The 20,960-nt window shown below is 52.4% G+C and overlaps 6 protein-coding genes across 6 annotated transcripts; 2 read left to right on the top strand and 4 right to left on the bottom strand.

The window, feature by feature from the left end:
* Positions 1–164: 164 nt before the first annotated feature.
* On the top strand, positions 165–1,401 carry BO72DRAFT_444600 (DNL-type zinc finger protein). Its single transcript, XM_040943857.1, has one exon. It carries the CDS (start codon positions 265–267, stop codon positions 1,006–1,008), a length of 744 nt encoding a protein of 247 aa, XP_040805061.1. The 5' UTR covers positions 165–264; the 3' UTR covers positions 1,009–1,401.
* On the bottom strand, positions 1,332–9,301 carry BO72DRAFT_444599 (putative HEAT repeat protein (DRIM)). The gene has a single exon (XM_040943856.1). It carries the CDS (start codon positions 9,244–9,246, stop codon positions 1,414–1,416), a length of 7,833 nt encoding a protein of 2,610 aa, XP_040805060.1. The 5' UTR covers positions 9,247–9,301; the 3' UTR covers positions 1,332–1,413.
* Positions 9,302–9,535: 234 nt separating this feature from the next.
* On the top strand, positions 9,536–11,652 carry BO72DRAFT_524526 (CwfJ domain protein). The gene is made up of 2 exons (XM_040949882.1): positions 9,536–9,745; positions 9,795–11,652. Exons 1-2 carry the CDS (start codon positions 9,732–9,734, stop codon positions 11,518–11,520), a joined length of 1,740 nt encoding a protein of 579 aa, XP_040805059.1. The 5' UTR covers positions 9,536–9,731; the 3' UTR covers positions 11,521–11,652.
* Positions 11,653–12,374: 722 nt separating this feature from the next.
* On the bottom strand, positions 12,375–13,768 carry BO72DRAFT_465493 (uncharacterized protein; the record flags this gene model as incomplete). Its single annotated transcript, XM_040946717.1, has 3 exons — positions 12,375–12,907; positions 13,019–13,596; positions 13,650–13,768. The coding sequence occupies 3 exons, from the start codon at positions 13,766–13,768 to the stop codon at positions 12,375–12,377; spliced, it is 1,230 nt and encodes a 409-aa protein (XP_040805058.1).
* Positions 13,769–15,453: 1,685 nt separating this feature from the next.
* On the bottom strand, positions 15,454–16,451 carry BO72DRAFT_237107 (resistance to Congo red protein). Its single transcript, XM_040939899.1, has 3 exons — positions 16,182–16,451; positions 15,967–16,080; positions 15,454–15,908 (listed from the first exon to the last, which is right to left on the bottom strand). The coding sequence occupies exons 1-3, from the start codon at positions 16,205–16,207 to the stop codon at positions 15,602–15,604; spliced, it is 447 nt and encodes a 148-aa protein (XP_040805057.1). The 5' UTR covers positions 16,208–16,451; the 3' UTR covers positions 15,454–15,601.
* A 2,244-nt stretch (positions 16,452–18,695) lies between these two features.
* On the bottom strand, positions 18,696–19,650 carry BO72DRAFT_369824 (ADP-ribosylation factor-like protein; the record flags this gene model as incomplete). The annotated part of the gene is made up of 5 exons (XM_040940933.1): positions 18,696–18,969; positions 19,036–19,107; positions 19,176–19,266; positions 19,379–19,455; positions 19,601–19,650. 5 exons carry the CDS (start codon positions 19,648–19,650, stop codon positions 18,696–18,698), a joined length of 564 nt encoding a protein of 187 aa, XP_040805056.1.
* Positions 19,651–20,960: the final 1,310 nt, after the last annotated feature.

Raw genomic sequence — 20,960 nt, 5'->3', positions numbered from 1 at the left:
AGATAGATAGTATTGTACAGTAAAGTCAGTCAAGTCAAGTCAAGTAAAGTAAAGTGACGAGCAGGGGAAAGACCCGCCGAGGGGCCTGGAAAAACTTATCTCCGATGTAAACTCCGCGGCGCGGAAACTCCGTCATTCTCCCGCTTTCTACAACCTTTGGAGGTATTCACTCCAATCTTTTTTTTTCTTTCTTTCTTCGATTGTCCTTCACTAAATCTATACCACCTCCCTCTCTCAATACCTTTCAACGCCAAACAGACAACAATGCGCTCAATCCAATCCCTCTCCCACGGCCTCCGCGCCCTCACCCAGCGCTCCCACCCCCGCGCAGCAACCATCTCCAACGCCAGCGCCAACGCCAGCGCCAGCGCAAGCGCCACTTTTCTCACACCCGCATCCTCATTTTCATCCATATCAGCATCAGCATCATCGCGCACATTCACCCACCTCACCTCTCCCTGCCCACTCGCAACCACAAGAACCACAACTAAAACCACCGCACTCCTCTCCGCGCGCCACAACTCCACCACCACCACCAGCCAACCAGATCCCACCGCCACCACCGAGGAGAGCAATACCAGCACCAACGAAAGCAACACCAACACCCTCACCGACCGCCACGGCGACGCCGCCACCGACGCGGCGCACGCGGAGCAGAACCGCCTCCGCCGCGAGCAGGAGCCCGCCTACCAGATCACCTTCACCTGCAAGCCGTGCGGCGGGCGGTCGTCGCACCGCATGTCCAAGCACGGCTACCACCGCGGCACCGTGCTGATCCAGTGCCCCACCTGCAGCAACCGGCACGTCATCGCCGACCACCTGAACATCTTCTTCGACGAGAAGAGCACCCTCGAGGATATCCTGGCGCGTCAGGGGGACAAGCTGATGCGCGGGTACACCAATGGGGATATGGAGTTCTGGGAGAATGGGGAGGTGAAGGAGGCGGAGGCTGCGGATGGAAAGAACAAGGGTGGGGAGGCTGGGCAGGTGCAGGGTCGGATTGCTTGATTTTTTTTCCGGGCTGAGGTTGTGCTGTATGATCAACTGAAAGGGGGAAAAAGAAAAGTTGGGGTTGTGAAATTCTGCTGGAAGTATTCCGCAAAGCGTGGAGCGTGGTGCTAGAGGCGTTTTGGATCCTTGTCTGTCATGGACGTGTTTGGGTTGGGCTACTTGCTTCTGTGGATAGAATTTTGGGGAGGTTCAGGTGCAGTGACACTCTGCTCTACATACTTACTTTGAGGCTGGACTCGGAAGATGATGCAAGCAAAGAAGGAAAGAAATCATGTAATATAATATACTAGAACGAAAAAAAGAGATCTCCTATCCTCTCCGTCAACGCCGTGGACTTTTTATATGACAGCTCCAGAAGATGAGAAAAAGGAAACAATTCGCTTAGCAAATCACCCACTCCTCTTACCAACCACGTCTCTTGCCGCGGTGCTCGGCTCCTCGTTCCTTGCGCTTCTCGCGCTTGCGGTCGTTCCTCCTCCTCTTGTCCTTCTCGTATCTCTCGGGTTCGGCAACCGCCTCGATGCGTCGCTTAACGCGTCTGCCTTCACGTCGCTCCTTGATTGCATCCTGGACTTCGCCCATCTGCTTCACGAACTCGGTGGTACCGAGCTTCTTCTGCAGAATATCGAGCACTTCGTGGCAGTTGGCCACCAGGGATTTGTACGACTCGCGGAACGCCTCGTCCGAGGAGCGGGGCGCCGGGATGGTGTTGTCCGTCATGTGCTGGAGAGGGAGCAGGATGACCGCGAGAGATCCACTGAGCTGGTCAACCTCGAGATGGCGGCACAGCGAAGCGAGAAGACCGATGGCAGCGGTCTTGGGAATCAAGGACTCCGCCCGTGTGGTGATAAGTTCTCGGCGGAGAATGGAAGACGTCTGCTCGAAGATATACCGAATGGCAGGCTTCAACTTGGAAGAGGACGACCGCTGGGCTTCCTCCTCGTCATCTTCGTGCTCGCTGTCACTAGCGTCCGACTCTGCGTCCTTGCCACCCGACCGCGTGAACTCCAACCCGTTCTGAGCGCAGCAGCGACCCAGGAAAATAAGATCGCGGACGGATTGCATGGCAAGCTCCTCGCTGACTGCCGGGGTGTGGAGACAGCGCAAGCTGGCACGGATCAGCTGCAACATAGCATCTTTGTCGAGGGACAACCCCGTGGAACCAGCCAGCGGGATTGACGCGTAGCCATTGGTGGCGTTAAAGCGTGCCAGATCCGCGAACCATGTGCCAACCAGATTCGAGGCACAGGTTTTGACCCAGGCGTGGGTGTAGAAGAGACTCTCGCGGACGGCAGCCCAGATCGGCGCACGCTCCGGGGAAAGCGCCAGAGCGGGGACGGTCTTGCAGAGCTTCGAGAAAAGTTGAAGAGCGAAGTACAGCGTCTGCCAATTCTCATTATCGTCGGCTTTGAGGACTGGCTGCATGATGGACGGCAAGATATCCAGAACAAATCGAGCCTCCTTGTCTTTCTCCGTCGCCTCGACTTCGAAGTAGATTCTCATGGCCTGTAGGCCAGTGCTGTTCAAGAGCATGTTTTCCGTCTGTTCTAGCCACGAGTGTAGAGGCGTAAGCATAGTCTTCATCTGTTCCCTATCGGCCCTGGAGTACAACTCGCCCAGTAGGTGACCAGCCATCTCCCTGCACTCAGGCGCATCGTCATTCGACATCACAATGACAATGGGCAGGAAGAACGTGCTGACAATGTCTTGAGCCAGCTCATCGCCCGTCTTAGACAGCAACAAGTGAATGGCCTCCATGACTGATTGGCGCCCTTCTTGATGCTTATATTCCAGGTTCTTGGCCAAGAAACTAAGCTGTTTGGTCCATCTGTTCTTGGCTTGCGGGTATTCAATCAAGAAGTGGACGTACGTGCCCCGTGCTAAATCACGAGCGGCGCGGGTCTGGTTGGTGACCATCATGGTAGCGATGCTATCAGCCAGTTCATACATTTCAGGCACCACAAACTTGCGAGACATCACTGCACGGACGAAGTTGAAGGCTATACCTTGACGGTCAGGCTCCTCAATATCTGAGTTGAGACGTTGGAGGAGATAGGCAAGGTGACCGTCCCTGATTTTGGTGCTCTTCCGTTCTCGTAGCATTGCCGTAATCAGTTTCAAGGACGCTTGCGCAGCCTCCGTATTGGTGCTCGGTGCCTCCTTGACGACCTTGACAGCTTCTGTGATATACACGTGATGATTGGCATCAATTTCCGGAATCGGAAGCTTGATGATTGTCGACAACAAGCGGAGAGCTGAAGTCTTAACTTCCTCATGTGCCTGGACCAGTGAATCGCCGATGACAGGAATGAACCCAGCCAGATTTCCGGGCGTGAGCAAGGAATTGTACTTGTTCAAGACAGTACGCAGGACATCGAGAGAGAAGCGCGTCAACTTGTAAAGATAAGAAGTCGTGCTTCCTTTCTTGTCGCTTCGCTTGTGGAACTTGAGGTCAATCAACAGATTTTCTTCCTGTGCCGATTTGACTGTCTTGTTCTCCGCTTGAATGGGTCCTTTGTACGTCTCCTTGATGATTTCGTAGCAGAACATCAGGATGTCGCGACTTTCCACTCCAGGGTTCCTCAAAAGACCCACGCCAATTCTTCGCAGTAGCTCGTCGACTTTCCTGATAATGTTGGAGTTGAGCTTCTCCAGAAGAAGCGATTGCAGAGGTCGGAGGAGCCTGGCAAGGTTGGGAACAGTAGCATTCTTTGCTAAGAGCTCCATCGAATCGTAGCTCTTGCTGCTCTTGACTTCCGTCATCTTGCTCACATACTCTTCTGCCTCCTTCTCCTGGCCCACAGCGCCAAACGTGTCGTCCATGATAATAGAGCCCAGTTCTGTCAGGCAGTCGTCCAGATCGCCCTGTTTGAACACGTCTGTCGTACCGACGAGTATAGAGTGAACAGTGAATGAAAGCACGTGACGCTGATAGCCCTTGGTCAAAGTGGTACGCAGTTCCTTCAGGATGTATCTGAGGTAACTAGGACCCAGCAGGAGCGCAATCTCATTCAGTGTCTTTCTAGCAGTGTCTCGTGAATCCTGAGCCTTACTCTTAAGAATGCTGCAAACATCCAGAAGAACTGGGGGCAAACGGATGGCCATGTCTTCCTCAGGCAGCAACTTCAAAAGCTTGATGGTCGTGACCGCAGCTGGCAGACGTAGACTCATCTGCGCTTCATCCTTGTGGTGAATGAAGTTGGTCAACTGAGGGATGAAATTAGAAGTAAGCTCGTTCGCAACCTTTGCGGTTGAAGGGATGGTTCGTGCGAGAGTGGAGGTCGGCTCTGACGTCTCAAGACCGTCCATCCCACTCTGAGCAGCATCCTTGATAGCTTTATGCTGTTTCATGGCGTTGGTCAACGAGTCAGACATCTTACCAAGAAGTCTCAAAATGCTCTTCTCCAATTCCGACTTGCTTTGCATGTAGCCACGATATCTCCGGAAGATGGCACGGAACTGGGGCCACTCCAAAGATTCTGCCAGAGTGCCAATGGTATTCACAGCCTCGGCGGTCAAGTTGTGAGCCGCCTCATCGACCTCTTCGTCAAACACAAAGTGTTCATTGAGAGGAATGAAGATGGTGCTAATGTTGGACGCCTGGAGATTGCCCTTGGCTGCTTCGCCTGCCAAACGGCGCAGTGCACGCAGACGACGATGTTGTTGGATGTGCAGGACATTGTTGAAGAACGAGGCTTCTTCATCGTCACCCACAAGCAAGACATGCATGTCTTTCACGGTTGGGCGTTCAGGGTTCAGCTTGATGAAATATCCGAGCGCAGCCACAAATTCGGCGCGGATAAGCTCTGACTTCTGGCGAACACCGGCCTGCAAAGCAGGGAACAAGATATCGATTACAAGCACTTCCATTTCGTCTTGGTCATTGGGAAGAATGGCTCGCTCCATGAATCGCTTCAGGCCGAAAGCAGCACTCGTTCGGATCGCGAGTTCTTCCTCGTCTTTGACTTGATACAACACGTTGTAGAGCAGCGGGCGCCACTGCTTAGCGTCAAGCTTGTCCCACAAATTGTCGTTGATTTCTCTGAAAGCTTGCAGTCGGCGTTCGTAATCGACTTCCAGCTTCTTTCTAGAGATGGAGTTCAAGTCCTCACAGAGACTAGCAACCTTGGTAAGATCAGAGTCGTGGGTGGCAAACGCCGTGAAGACTCTGGACAGAACCTCTCTGTTCGCATCGTCCCGGAAGTAATCGAAAAGGGACGAGATAGCCTCAAAAACGGCCTTGGTGAGCTCAAGATCCTCCTGGGTGTTGAATAAGGGTAGGAAATGCTCCAAGGAGCGCAGGAGGCCGGATTTCGTTTTAGGGGAGACTCTGTCGGGGGGTTGGCGGAGAAGATAGGTAGTGATGCTGATGAGGCTGTATGTCTCCTTCGAAGATTCGACGCAGGGCGAGATGAGAGAAAGAGTTTGAACACCCGAGACGAGCAAAGTACGGGAGGGGCCACGTTTGAGGAGCTGAGCCAAATGAGACAGAATATGCTCAATATAAGGACCCAAAACCTGGGACCTAATTTCGTCCGCAGGAATATCACTCATGGTCTCGTTATCCTGAAGCGTCTTTCCGGTGGCCAGCCCGATCAAGGGATTCAATACCTCATCCATGACGAAAGCCTTGACTTCATCTCGTGCGGAGTCGACACCAAGGATATCCACCACCTTCGTCAACAAGGCATCGTTGAATTTGGTGAGATAGAATGACGATTTCGGGGAAGTAGCCCAGGTATGGAAGAGCTTGAGGAGACCGGATACACCCTGAGCGGTTTCAATGGCGAAACCTTCCAGTCTCGAATTAATCACCTCGTCAAAAATGATGCGAACGTAAGACGACCAGTCAGTGTCGAGAGACATGGCAAAGATGAGGTCGAGACAGCGTATGCACGTGTAGCGAATATTACGCAGCACTGTCAGCTGCCGTTCTTCTTGCGAGTCTGCAGCTGACGCCGTCTGCGCCTTCTCAAGCTCCCTGCATGCTCGCACAAGACAATAAAGCACCACGTTCATGGATCTCTCCGCATAGGGGACCATTCGGTTTTGAAGTGTTTCGAAGACAGTTTCAATCATCTTCAGTAGACCCGTTTGCTTCCTCGGACTAGCCAGGGATTGCTCGAAAGCTTGCTGCTCAATTTGACCATCGCGGACATGACTGACATCGCTAAGAGGACCGAAGGAGACTTGCATGAAGACCTCGAATTCCTTATCAGGTAGCTGTGACAAGGTTCTCAAGATAGCCTTTCTCCGCCCCGTTTGCCCTGCCTGGCTAGAAGTCGCGCCGGCCTTCGAGATCATACGACCATACAATACACGGAGGAGAACAGGAACGAGCTCAGGCCGGTGTGCTTCCTCGATCAAGCTATCTTCACCACCAACGCGAACGAACACAGAAAGCTCATCCCTAAAGCGGTTTTCATCCATGATATTCATAAGATTCTCTTGGTAGGGGGCTATACTTGGTGACTTCCAAGTAAAAAGAGCTTTGAGTGCACATTTTTGAATGTCAGAGTTACCATGGCAAAGCAATCCCAAAATAGCATCATGGATCTCAGGAGCCCTGTATAGAACACGAGGATTGACGAATTGGCCAAGAAGCCTGAGGAATGCCAGACGATCGAGGAAACCCCAGGGGATGAAGTCTTCGTCCGAGGGACTCTCGTCGTCATCACGCGAAGCCCACTGGAGAAACAAGGGCGCGATTTGGCGGAATCGTTTCTCTGCGATGTTAGGTATGGCGTTCAGAACACGAAGAGCATGGGTTCGGGGAGAAGCTGGTAGTGCATCCGTAAAGGTATGATCCTTGCTGTACTCGTCCTCTAGCAATGAACCGGGTTGCTCAGGGCCTTGGAAGTATTTAGCGGATATATCTTCAATCCTGGCCGCGTTAAAGCACTGGAAATACCCAGACCGGTAGTCAGGGGTTTCTTCCTCTTGCTCATCCGCGCTCGTGTCCAAAGAGCCCCGTTCGAGAAGCCACTTCATGGCAAGATCCGAAATGATCTTCTCGCCCTCGGGATTCTCGCTCATTGATTTCAAGGCCTCCGCAGAATCGTCCCACAACGGAGTCATCTTCTTGGAAAAGAGTCCAAAACAAAAGTTGGGAATCAACCTAGCCATCCACCTGCGGGGGACCACCTGTGGATAAGCTAGAGCAAGTTTACGCACTTGCATTGCCAAAACTCTATGGCTATGAAGCGTCAACTGACTCTCTTCAATCTCAATGGCCAGAGAGACCATCTCAGCATCGTCGCCCAACGCTTGGACCAGTTCTCTAAGGATCTTCAAAGACAATAACCTGAGTTTCTGGGACGGGCCGTTGAGATTTGTAATGAGCACATCCGCAAAGTCTTCGACAGCGGAGTCATCGAGGTCGATGTCTCCGTTCAGAGCCGAGAGATAGGCCAGCGTCGCTTCGAGGAACACCGGAAGACGAGAGTACGTTGCGGCTACTGCGCTGATCTGCTTCCAGAGAGAGCGGTCGAGTTTCTCGGACTGCAAGGCAAGTTCCACATATGCCTTGAAGCCTTGGCCCAAGTAGAATTTGGTTGTCGCAGACGTATCCACATTCTTCTTGTTCTTCTTCAAGGTGCGAAGCAGATGACCGTGCAAGGTTTGTACCATATCAGGCAACAAAGTTGGTTCCGTTGACAAAGACATCGCATTCGGAAGCTTAGAATATGCGTTGACAAGGCTCAGTTCGGTAGCATTGTGTGTGGGCTTGCTTAGTGTTTCCTTGACACGGGATTTCCACATTGCAGGGCAGGTAATGTAACCAGGCTTCGAGGCTTCTGATGTAATGCAGCCAGCCTGGTTCAGTCGCAACAAGGCCAGGCAGAGCTCATGCTCGTGCTCCTGCCACAATGTGTTCACGAATTTCTGGAAATAAGGCAGAACGACGCTGTGAAATCTCTCGGGACCCCACTCCGAGAAGGTAGCACAAAACGGCAGGAAGAAGGATGAAAGTTTGTCGTTGGTCACAGCATCCATGAGTGAACGCATGTATGGCAACATCTCGTCCATTGGAGAGACTTGAAGTGCATATGCGACAGCAGTCAGAAGCTGCGGGGCAGCCTCAGCGTACGCCTCCGGCGCTTCTGCAGCCTTCTTGAGCAGACGAAGGAGGATGTTATGAACAGGCTTCCAGACCTTGACTCGAGAACCCTTGCGAGTGGCGATACACTGGAATATCAAGCGACAGCATGCGTTCGCATGTTGCTTGTCGGTCTTGGAGCAGGATGATTCGATGTAAGAGCGGACGGTATCCAGGATGGGTTCATAGGTCTCGGCCGTCGTATTGTGCATTATGTTGATAAGCAATCCGCAAGTGACGTCTAACGCCAGACTGCTTTGTAGATCATCACCGTTGCAGATATGTTCCAGAATGCAAGTCAGGATATCAGTTCCGTTAGAGTGAATGCCATTCTTGACACCCTTGATGGCGTCGGAGAACATGGCCATAAGTCCGTCCTTGTAGATATCGACATTCTTGTCGTCACCAGCTGCTTGACGCAGATCCTCCAGTAGGAACGAGACCGCACGTTGAAGGGGAGTAGGATTCTTGTAATAGACCAGACCCGCCTTGCGGATAAGGAAGGACATGGACTCGGCGGCGAATCGGGCAACATGTGTCTTTTGTCGTTCTTTGCCGAGATAGGGAGTCATGATGCCCAACAGCTGCCGGAGGTCTGGGACCAAAAGTCGCGAAAGGAACTTGAAGATCCATGCCAAGCAGCTGAAGCTCCATTCGACAACTTCGACGTCAGTGTGGGTGGCTGCAACGGATGCGACGAGGGTGACGGCCGTGGCGAAGTGCTTCTCGAAGCGTACACCCAGATCTCGTGCAAATTGGGCAAGAAGAGCCAATAGTGGCTCTATCGACAACTGATCCCTCTTCTCGATGAACTCCACCAGCAGGTTCATAATCTTGTCCTCATGGTACAGGATCTGGGCCAGACTCTCGCACAGCGGGTTGACTCGACGAGCGAATTGTACGAAATTCTCGGACAGGTTCAACTCGACCCAGTGATCGAAGGCCGAACGGAAGTATGAGGAGGTCTCGTCGCCTTCTTCACCAAAGCTGGGGCGGCGCACGCGATGGATGGGATCGATCTTGAGCTTTGCGACGCGCTGCGAAAACGGTTCGAATCGATGCGACTTTGTTGTCTCTGTCCCTCCCTTGACCCGCTTCACGGGCTTTGACCGCGAAGAAGACGACGCTGCTACCATCCTGACGTATGATGGTGACTGAAATAAGCAGCGCCGCTGTGTATATGAAGTTAACAATATCAAATTAATGGGGGACTGGTTCCATCACCGCCCCTCTTTGCCGTATAGACAAAAAAATTCATCGGTGCCGCAGCAACCTTGTTCCGGGTGCGGAGATTGTCTCTTTTAGCGCCGGGGTTAACAACTGGCAAGGCCTATCACGTGGGCCGCAGTGGGCCCAAGCTTCCTGCCGCTCCATTTTTGGCGATCCAGCCCAGTCTCAGCTCCAGGCTTCATTCCATTTAATTCAATTCAATCTACAATAGTCGATTGGATTCATTACGGGATTGTGGTAACATTTGAACAACACAACCACCATACTTCTCCGACTCTCATTGCGCAAATCACAGATCACAAAAGGCTGGAGTCCATAGAACCCTGACTGAGTCCAGTGCGACTCCAATTGCGCCAGCCTCGATTCTTGCATCATAGTATCGAATCGCAACATGGCTTCCAAGATGTGAGTGCGCCAGCCACAGTCCTGTCACTTAATCACTAACAGCCCCCAGAGTCGTCATCGGAGGTGTCAACTGTGAGCTCCAAGACGTCTTCACCAAACTTGCGAAGCTACATGTCAAGCAGAATTTCTCCTTCGCCATCATCGTTGGAGACCTCTTCGGCGACTGCTCGACGGAGCATGAGTTGGAGCAGATCTCGGCCCTGCTCTCAGGTAGCATCGCCGTACCCCTTCCAACATACTTCTCCCTGGGCAGCCGGCCACTTCCCACGCGAGTGATCGAGGCGATCGAGGCCAACGATGAAGTCTGCCCTAACCTGTACTTTCTGGGCCGCCGCGGCACCCTGAAGACCGCCGAGGGCATCCGCATCGTCACCCTGGGGGGCAAGCTTTCGACAGACAACCAGGCCTCCTCCGACAATTACCAACCCAGTTACACCGAATCCGACGCCCGTACCCTCCATGGCGCGCACTCCGCCGACATCCTCATCACCAACCAATGGCCCAAGGGAATCCGCACGGGCTCCACGGCACCCTTCCCCGAAGAAGCCGCGACGACGGCGCCCCCGGACGAAGTCCAATGCATCTCCGACCTCTGCGCGACGCTCAAACCGCGCTACCACCTCACCTCGACGCCGGACTTCTTCTTCGAGCGCGAACCCTTCTTCCACCTCCCCACCTCCGAGGACGACAACCCGGACACCAAGCCACTGACCCGCTTTATCAGCCTGGCCTCCTACCGCAAGGCTAGCAAACAGAAATGGATGTACGCCTTCACGCTGGACCCGAAAGCCGCCGCGCCGCTCACCGTTCCCGCCGGCGCAACCGCCTCCCCCTTCCCCGCACCCGCCCACCTCAAACGCAAGCCCCTCGACAGCCAACACGACAGCTTCCAACGCTTCGACCAGAGCCACAACCAGCAGCACGAGCACCGGCCCCGCAAACGGGCCCGCAACCACGGCGGCCTGCCACCCCCCGGCCCGGACCAATGCTTCTTCTGCCTCTCCAACCCCAACATCGCCACCCACCTCATCACCTCCATTGGCGAAGAGAGCTACCTGACCACCGCCAAGGGCCCACTCCCCACCGCCCGCACCTTCGCCCAGCATGACCTCAACTTCCCCGGCCACATGCTCATCATCCCCTTCACGCACACCCCGACCCTGCCCGCCATCACCGACGACTCCTCCCGCCGCGCCACCTACGCCGAGATGACCCGCTACCGCACCGCGCTGCACGCCATGCTCCAGCGCCGCGCCGCCGGCGCCCTCGGCGCTGTCACCTGGGAGGTCAGCCGCGGGAACGGCATCCACGTGCACTGGCAGTTCCTGCCCGTGCCGGCGGCCCTCATCCAGCGGGGCCTCGTCGAGGCCGCCTTCAAGGTCGAGGCCGAGAACCTCAAATACCCGCGCTTCGAAGCCCCAACCGCCACCGCGGACCCCAGCAGCGAGCCCGGCGACTTCTTCCGGGTCTGGATCTGGAGTCCCTCTCCTGCTGACTCAGACAAACAAAACAACAACAACAACAACCCAGCAGAAAACCCAGAACCCAACGAAAAAACAACCACAACCACAACCACCGGCACCGACAAAACAATCCTCCTCCCCCTCGGCCCGGAGTTCCGGTTCGATCTCCAATTCGGCCGCCGGGTCATGGCCAAGTTGATGGAGTTGGAGAAGCGAATCGACTGGCGCAAGGATGTCCAGTCGCAGGAGCAGGAGGAGGCCGATGCGGTGGCCTTCAAGGAGGCGTTCAAGGAGTTTGATTTCACCCTATAGACCAAAAGCGAGGTAGGAGTCTAAGGAATTGGGAAGTAAAAAAGCTGAAAGGACCCTTTTATTTTGAGTCCAGGCGCAAAATAGAAGTGTATTTTTACGGGGGTTCACATCCCAATACCCAGTCAACTTATTTTGCGGATGGAGTTTGTCTCCGCATGTTATTCGACTATACCGTGTGTATCACAGGGGATTTAGGTTTGCGGTACTCTGTAGTTGGATGACATTTACTCGGTGGCTAGCCAGATGTGGGAATGGTTACCTTGGCATGTATTACGAGATACCGTAGCGAGGACGGGACATCCAAGAGATAGCATGGGCCCAGGTATGTCTGTGGCTTTGGACTCCTAACTCGCCGAACCATAGAAGATCAAATGTTAAGGCAGGACACAGGATGGTACGGCAGTAGCCATCCCACTTCATCAAATTGACAATCATAGAGATCAAACATACATCATGCAGGATTCTGTCCTGGCGGGCCACATCGGACCAAGTATGATACAAGGGAAGGTATATACAAGGTCATGCACGGGCGAAATGAGAGGGGGGCTTATAGTGTGGCATTCCGATGACAAGAAAGAGCAAGGGCCCTCTAATAGCCAAAGAGGAATGCAAGAAGCAGATACGCAGCGCAGGGCTGAGTCACTGTTCAGCGTGAAACTCGGCCTTGACTGCTTGCGTGGGGGGATGGGCTTGTCTAGAGGGTTTCAGATATCATGGTAGCTCCTCGTTCTACCTAAATCTGTTCAGGTCATGTTGATTTGCGTGATAATGGCTTCGACATTTAGGGTCATCAGGAATTCTTGAAATGAATTTCAAAACACAGGCGGGTATCAATCCGGGGTCATAACGAAGTTTTACACGTCCCGGTAAGAGTTGGGCACCGGCCTCCGTCCGCTCTGCAGGAGACTCGGGGGCCTGCCCGGGTCACTAGCTTCGTGAGGAGTCGGCGCGGCAGCGAAAGACGGTGGTGAGGGAGGTGTGACCGGGGAGACTCCCTGGTAAGGTATGTATTGACTGATCGCCGGGGAAGGTTGGCGGTACGGTACGGGCCGAGGGGCATTCATGGCCGATGAGAGGGCGGGAGCCGGAGATCGTGTTCGGTCCATTGGCATATATGGAGGGAGTGGGGTTTCCGATGGCATGTAATAAGGCTGCGAATGCTCCGCTGGTGCATGAGCGGGCTGCGTGGTGTAGGTTGGAGCCGGTGACATCGTATGATACCGTTCTTCATGGGGGAAGCCATGATTGTAAGGCTGCTCATCGTATGGAGAAATGGGAGGAGGCGATCTGGGGCCATTGTGGTTGTACCCGTATGTGTTCTGAGCATCGTACCCATGCGGGGTTTGCGCATTGTAGTCTTGAGGCTCGGGGTAGTGGCCAGGAATGTCTGTTCTGTCAAGGTGATGACCAGGAGTGCCCGTCCTCTCTGGGTATTGCCCGGGCGTGCCGGTCCGAATGGGATATTGACCAGGCGTGCCGGTTCTAGCAGGATATTGACCAGGCGTGCCGGTCCGAATAGGATATTGACCAGGAGTACCAGCTCTAACCGGCGGAGGGCCCATGTAGCCTCCACCACCCACCCCTCCCCCATTCATTCTAGGCGCAGACGGCATCCGACGAGGCTCGCGACTGACATGATTCATAGACTCCAACTCGACTGCCTCCACATGGGGGCCAGTATCTTCCACCCTCTTGGTCACAGCATTATCCCAGCTGGGCATGGCAGGCAACGCATCCTCGTTGAACTTCGACCCTGCAGGGCTCGTCGGGGCATCAAAGCGAGCGACTTCCGTTCCCCGATACACGGGCGGCGGCTGCGGAGCTTGATATGGAGACTTTACTGGCATCGGAGGCGGCATAGTCCCTGGCATAGCCCCCGGCATATCTGGGGGTGGGTACGGATCGTCCAAGTGCTTAGCCTTGCGTTGCCTGTTTCGAGGCGACGGACAGCACATTGAACAACATCCGCAACATCCTTTGCAGCATTGAATACCGCAGCATAGACAGTTGACAATACACGCAATGACGGACAGAACAATCAGCCCGCCGACGATGATAGCAGCAATGACAGGCCACCTAAGAACTCTGGTCAGTTTCTGGAAGTATTGTACTGTGTTCATATAACATACTTGCAGTAAGCCTTGGACATGCAACTATCCCAACTCGAGAAGGTAGAAGAGGCAGACTTGAGATCGCTGACTATATCTCGCGCCCACAATGGGGCGGGGACCGTATCCACCGGACTCATTATTATGGCCCTGGCAGTCCGTGTGCTCTAACCTTGCCGCTAGTCTATCCAAAAACACCCCACTCTTGTTCAAGGACCGGGTAAAACGAATGTGAACGGTCAAAGTTATAGAGTCTGTTTTGTAAGCGTGTTCCTGACACGTCGGATGCGATCATGTAATTTGCAGCGTGATGATAACAAAAGGAGCGGTATCGACCCAGATAGCGATCGTGGGCGTCGTTTCGGAGTGATTGGGGTCGGAAATAGCAACAATGCCGAAGAGTATGAATGAATGTATGCGTTGTTCATGTGTCCATCCACTCCTTCGGTCTGGGTGCAATGAGTGACTCGGTTTGCGACTTTACGCGATGCCGGATTTGCGCAAGGTGGAATCGAATGGTGTGTTTCAAAAGGGCACCGGATATGCAAAACCTGTATTCGCACAATGGCCCGATTGACGCGACAGTGTAATAAAGACTGGATGGATGGATAATGATCTTTGTTTTGAGTGTTGTGCGTGCGCTCAAAGAGCACTCACTGCCTTTAGGGGGAAGGAGAGAAAGGAACGATCAGATGTAGACTTTTAGGCACCTGCAAGGCAATGGTTCCCTTTCCAGGATTGGGAAGTAGGGAGCCGGATAGAACGAAAGGCGCCGCTAGGAAGTCCCTAAGCGACCGGGGGGAAGATGATTAGAAGCCAAAACGAAGGAGAAGAAGAGAAGGGAGGAGGAGGAGGAGGCAGGGAGAGGAGTTGGATGAAGCGGAACGAAAGAGAGAAAGGAAAGAACTTCAGTTCAGAGATCGGCGTTCCATTGAGTGCGGAGAGAACAACCATCAACCATCAACCGATCAAACATCACAAACCTCGTATTTGCGGCCCCATCTCGCCCTTATCACTAAGTACTCATAAAGTCAACTAACTCGACTGACCTGCACTTGAAACTGTCGTTTCCCCCCTTCCTCGGTCGCACTCCACCAGTGTCGATCGAAACGAAGGTGAAACCCCCTCATTGGCAGTCGCAGGGCCCACTGAACCTCCGTGGCATCATGTACTCAAGTACTTTGGTAAATTACCATCATACTGACTAACAGTCTACGTACCTTATAAAAACTACAATACAAAAGGAGATTACCTAGTATAACCCTGTCTTGAGCTGATCGAGTTTCTTCAGACTTCGAATCAGAAACTAGGAAGTATGATTGTGAAGCGCGGGGGAGACCCCAAGGCAGAGCAATGGCAGAACTCGGCTGCCTAACCCATGCATGGCCTGCGGTGCCCTCTTGTTCTCTCTCCCCTTGAACTCCCAAACCAAAATAAGTTCCCAGAAATGGACAAGATAGGCAGCATCGGCAAAATCGACCGGGCTATCTTGAATGGATTCCAGATCCACTGCGCAACACATGGTCTCTCAGGGGTTCATTTATATGCATTAGATATGAAGCGATATTGGTGTAGGAGACATGCCACGGCGAAGAAGCAGGAGGACCGTATGACACAAATAAAAATAATAGGTGCAATGGAAGGTATCGAAACGTCATGCAAACCAGGCTCCCAATAGTGACAAGAAAAAAGAAAGAAAGAAAAAAAAGAAACCATAGGTCAACACCCCCGACAAAGTCATTAAAATACGAGTAGGGAATAGGGAATACAACACAAAGATACTCATGAGTCCCGTCACACATTTTGCTCGTAACAGCCTCTCCTCGAGTTGGTCGCGAGGTGAAGGGCGACATATTCCAGTGGCGCGACGGAAACCAACCGACTGGACGATTATTTAAACGGCCGATCAAGAGACTCCTTGAGAATAGACATAGTGTTTCATTTCGTTGGTTGAAAAGCAAAGGCAGGTGGGATTAGACCTTGGAGGCCGGAGGAGGACCCGGCGGGGGTTGATATACACGTTCGCCACCATTGTGGTAGGCATTCTGTGGCTGTTGCAGTTCAATGCCCGTTTGCTGCTGGCCCCCGAAGTAGCCATACTGAGGATGAGGAGAGTATTGCGGCGGCGGGGCAGGCTGGTAGTAGGGGTCTGCGTAGTACGGTTGTCCAGGCTGTTGCTGTTGCTGCGATTGCTGAAAGGTCGGCGGAGGGCCCGCAAGCCATGCGGTGCCGGGATGAGGACGAAGGCCTTGTCTGCGCCGACGGCGAGCATTGAAACAACTGCCAAAACAATTAGTCTTCTGACTTGTTCTTGCACAAGGGGTTAGGGACAACATACGCGAAGAGGAAGAAGACAAGTAAAGCTACTCCAACAATGACAGCGAAGGCGATCCATCGACCCCAATCGTACCAGCTATTGCCATCGCAGACATAGCCATTATATGTCTCCCGGCTAGATAGTTGTTAGGAATTTTAAGAAAATCTTGTGGATCCATGGCGTACATCCATAAGATGTGAATGTAGCCGATACCATGGTGTGTTGAGTTTACATACCAATCTCGACGTAGCAGGACACCCATGGTGGCTGAACCTCTCGATGCGAGGCGATACTCTGGGGAAGGCGGCGGAGGATGACGTCGATCAGCAGGCGTAGAGAACTGACGAAACGAGTGCAAGATGAGTTAAGATGAATTGATGTCGAATCAAACGGGTTTGAGAGAGGTTTGGGCAAGCAAAGAAACTTGGGCCAGGAACAATGTAAAGGGAGAGAAGAAGAGAGTGAGAAGTGAGTTGAGTGAGTGAAGAAGTTCTTCTTGGGGCGGGTACCAGAAGGCAGCAGCCAAAAGTTGAGTGAAAGGAACTGCACGGCTAGTAAGAGTAAGTGGTTTAACTAGTCTATTGGGTAGGGCTGTGGCCTGTGGCTAAAAGAAGTGGGTTCCTCCGTTTAGTGTAAGGAATTGGAACTTATCAACTGTTTTCAGGATGGCTGGGGGGATACTCTTGGAGAAGTTAGAACTAGTCAGGTTCCTCCTCTTCTTGGCCTTTCCATAATTGAAACATGAATAAGTCAGAGATTGAATGGTAGCATCATCGACTGTGAAATTGAATCAATTCGAGTCCCATCGAGATTTTTCCTTTTCGCAAGAGCACCCTGAGTAATGAAGTCATCGTTGCTCCCAACGACCGCCGTATGCTACTGGTACTGTACCTTATCGTAACTTATATGTATGCACCATAGATCCAGCCACACCTCATCACCGCATGTGGGGACCAACAACTGCATAATTTTGTACACACTAAAAGCTACAATGAAGTCCGTCTTATTCATTCTAGACTAGATCCATCTCTCCTCACCTTCACACTAATAATCCTTGATCCTTTCGCCCTTCTTCACACCTTATTCGACCTCATTCGAAATCAATTTTGGTGCCTGCTTGCCATACCTTACTATGTCCAGTACAGTTTTCTAGCATGGCATCGGATACCTCGGATGACCGCCACCCGCAATCAACGGTCGGATGGAAACAAAGATTCCCAGTTGCATGGCAGAACAACTACAAGTTCAAGTCAACATCACATCACGAGCTTACTCTCTCAAGCTTACCTCTCGTGATCCCGGTTCCACGAGTATATTACCCGTTCGATTCGCACTACTCCGTACCGTGGACGGAAACCTCCAACACACTTTTTTGAGGCGGTGCTGTCTCGGCATGATATCATCCACCGCAAGGCAGACCAGAGCAGAAACCAGAGCAATGGGATCCATAGCAGTATTTACGCCGACGTTCTGCAACGTACAGTACTGTAGTGTCAATAAAGTGAATGCCACTTTACGGAATATGGAAGAAGCTTTTATGCACCCAAGTGGCAGTGCAGTCAGTGATTTTACCGAGTTTGTTGGGCCCAAAGGAATTACTGGCATCTACTCCGTGTGCCATTCCAAATCCCGGTATACCGGTAGGGATTTGTAGTTGGCAGCCGTTCTACAACGCGGCGGGCGAAGAGGAAGAATTAGACCGATACAGCGACGCTCACTACATACAAGTCCATGCTTAATCCAGTGTAAATACTCCTAAGCTTAGTCACTCACCATATTGATCATTATAGCTCAAATGAGAGGGGACTACTCTATTCCAGTCAATTCTGAATGATGACTACTCTATACTAGGTAGCTAACGAACACAACTTCAAAGAATACTACTAACTAACCACCCCCACCCCATTATGAATCACCCACATCCTAATCACTGGAAGTGCCGTGCGATGACAGCGCGCAAACGCACAAGGGCCACTGAACCTTCGCTGGACCCTGTTGGCGGGGGCTAGGATTTGCTGGAAAGACATGAAAAGGGCTTGCTTAGTTCCCGTCTTCGCAGCTGCAATGCCAACGCATCACTTGGTCTGTGTGCGTGCGTGTGTGTCTGACCTTTTTTTGTTTGGTTTGCCCTGTTGTTGTTTCTTTCCTTCCCTCCCCCCCCTTCTCCCTCATTTCCCCTCGATCAACATTCTCCTAAATGTTCTAAATAAGAAGAATGCCATGCCCTTGAATCAACAAGTGCCGATGTTCCGGTTATTGCAATGTGCCTGGCGCAGTGAAGTGCGCGACTGACGGCGCTCTCTACATCTTTCCCTTCTATACTTGAATCAACCTTCTATACTTGGATCAAACCGAGGCGCATCACCAGATTCTACATCTCTTACGCACCACACACATTCTCCACCTCAGATCTCTTTCTGGAGTTGGGGTGGGCCGGTCACCGCACCGGTCTTCTCGATCGATGGTCTGCTCTCTTCGATATGATGATAGATTACATGCAAGATATGCGGCAACAACTCCAAAGACTATCTCATTAACATAACATCCATGAAACAGAAAGCTTCGCTAGAATTCGAACAATGTGCCTGGCTCACAAAAAACGTTCACATCGTTACAACTAGGCCGCCAGCCGCGAACAACGGCTGCAGTCTACGATCTCCAATCTCGCGGACGAGATGAAGAATAGAAGGGCGATGAGGGTCCGATCACTCGCTCATTTTTCTCAGGTGCCATCCTTGGATCAGTCACCTCTACCGGCTGGCACGGGCGATTAACCAATGCAGAACTGCATCGAGGTTGGTTTCTTCTTTTGCGCTGATACCATAGCAGCTCACCTCCCGGTGGGTAATGGATTTCAGGTCCATCGCTTCGATCAGATCATCCACCGACAACTTATTGGGGAGATCCGATTTATTCCCCAGCACGAGGAGGGGGATCCCATCGAGCGTGGACTTTTTCATCAGGTCATGCAGCTCTTCCGTCGCGACTGGCAGAGCGGCGCGATCTGCCGCATCCACAATGTAACTAAATGGTGGGAGTCAGTGACGTCCATCGCCTGACGTTGACGTCCAGGAGAGAAGGATGCTTTACACGATCGCATTAACGCCTCGACAATACCGCTCCCACATCGGTCGGAATCGCGGCTGGCCCCCCAGATCCCAGCTGCACTGAATATTAGCCGCAACACTGACGACTTATGCGATAGCTCGATACCAGAGCAGGGCACCCACCACTTCAGAGTCACATGTCCTTTTTGGACACGCTTTGTGTTGAACCCAATGGTGGGGATCGAACTACCAGTGTGCATTAGCGATCGGCTGACTCTGCGCCATCTTTGAGCCAGGCCTGATGCGGTCGGACTTACTCTACAGTGAACTCGCCGCCCTGTGAATGTGATTAGCGATAGTTTCGGCTGGATCATGATGGCCAAGACATACCGCAAGAACACGCAACAAAGAAGACTTTCCTGCATTTTGGAGCCCAATCATGGTGACATCCATCTCTGTTGCCCTACAGAGGCATCATATACAAGTGATCTTAGCAAATCATCCTATGCCTTCTCGGCGGGGGACGGGCCGCAGGATGGAGGGACCATCTCCGGGGATAAACCGATTTACTTAGTCGGGGAGGGGGGGGGCGGCGACGGCCCACTTACCAGAACATCCTCAAAAGCCAGTCATAGATCGTTCGAAAGATACCCGCCATATTGGTAGTGAGAAGTTGAGAAGGAAAAGTGGTGGTCGGAATTTCCTAAGAAGTTGTGTTGCGAAAAGAGCAAGTGGAAAACCGCAGCTTGGCTCGGCTGGTGGGCGATCGACAACCGGGGTGTGGGCGGTGATATCGAGTTTCCAAGGACACACGGACGTTGTGTACGGTGTGCTAAGGTGCTGGGACACCGTGGGGTGGGGATTGCCGTTCGAAGGGAGAGCCGCCGTGTTCCAACAAAAGAGGAGAAGAAAAGGAGTAGGACGGTAGAAGTCAGTCGCAGCGAGCAGAAAAACCGTAAGGATATGAAGACGAGAAGAGAACGGCGTAGAAGAGCAACAACCTGTGACCTGAAGATGCAAGTCGGGATTTCGCCAGACTGCGGCAGATTGTTGTTGTCGTATTATTATTGTTGTAGAGGGTCAAGGCTGGTGGGAAAAGAAGAAAGTCAAATTCACTAAGCACCGATAAAGGCGGCAAGTTTCCAAGTTTTCTGGACAAGCCTCAAGGCGGGTGTAGTGACAGAGGGAAGTAATAAGAATAATTTCTTCTTTTGAAGCCTTATTCTTTTTCCTTTCCCGCGTTGTGGTGAGACCGAGCAGCGTTGATGGATGGATCGATCTACTAAGTACGAGTATGTGCACGCATGACCGTTCGCTCTTGCGCCTGCGCCGCCGCCGCCGCCGCGGCTGGAGAAGAAGGAGGGAGGGTGAGGAAGGGAGGGAGGGGAGCGCCTACTAGTCAGTGCTCTCTCTCTCTCTAGTGCAGGCAGTACAGTACGTAGTAGTGAACTAAGGTAAGGTAGTCCTGGTCCTGCCCAGTCAGTCAGTCCCCTGTCAGGTCTGTGTCGGTGTCTGTGCCTGTGTCAAGTCTGTCAGAACTCTGCTCGAATGCTCAGAGTAGTATGACGGCCTATCTTCCAGTCGCAGCTTTTTTTTTTCTTTCAAAAGAGTTGATCGGTGAAGATGAACGACATTCCGACTAACCATAAGCTGTAAGTTACCTTAACTTTAAGCAGACTGATAAGTCTGCGATTAGTTAATTAGTTAGTGAGGCCGGTCAGTGACTAAGAAGTAGCCAGCGTGGAAAATGTATCCAAAGGAATGACGGCAATTCCCGGGAGCATTTGTTAGCTAAGATTAAACAGATTAATAAAACAATGGCCGGTCACACTGTTCGCTCATGTCGGCGACGGGCTTCTCGTACTCGGTATAATTATCGCCAAAGGGACCAAGACTGACTGTACAGTACGAAGTCAGTCTCAAATCATCCCTTTGGCTTATCTCTCTGACTGTTCGAAAAACCCAGGA

This window comes from Aspergillus fijiensis (assembly GCF_003184825.1).
Source record: "Aspergillus fijiensis CBS 313.89 unplaced genomic scaffold BO72scaffold_6, whole genome shotgun sequence".
NCBI lineage: Eukaryota > Fungi > Ascomycota > Eurotiomycetes > Eurotiales > Aspergillaceae > Aspergillus > Aspergillus fijiensis.
The sequence above is the reverse complement of the archived record's forward strand: the minus strand, read 5'-3'. Positions and strand labels throughout refer to the sequence as shown.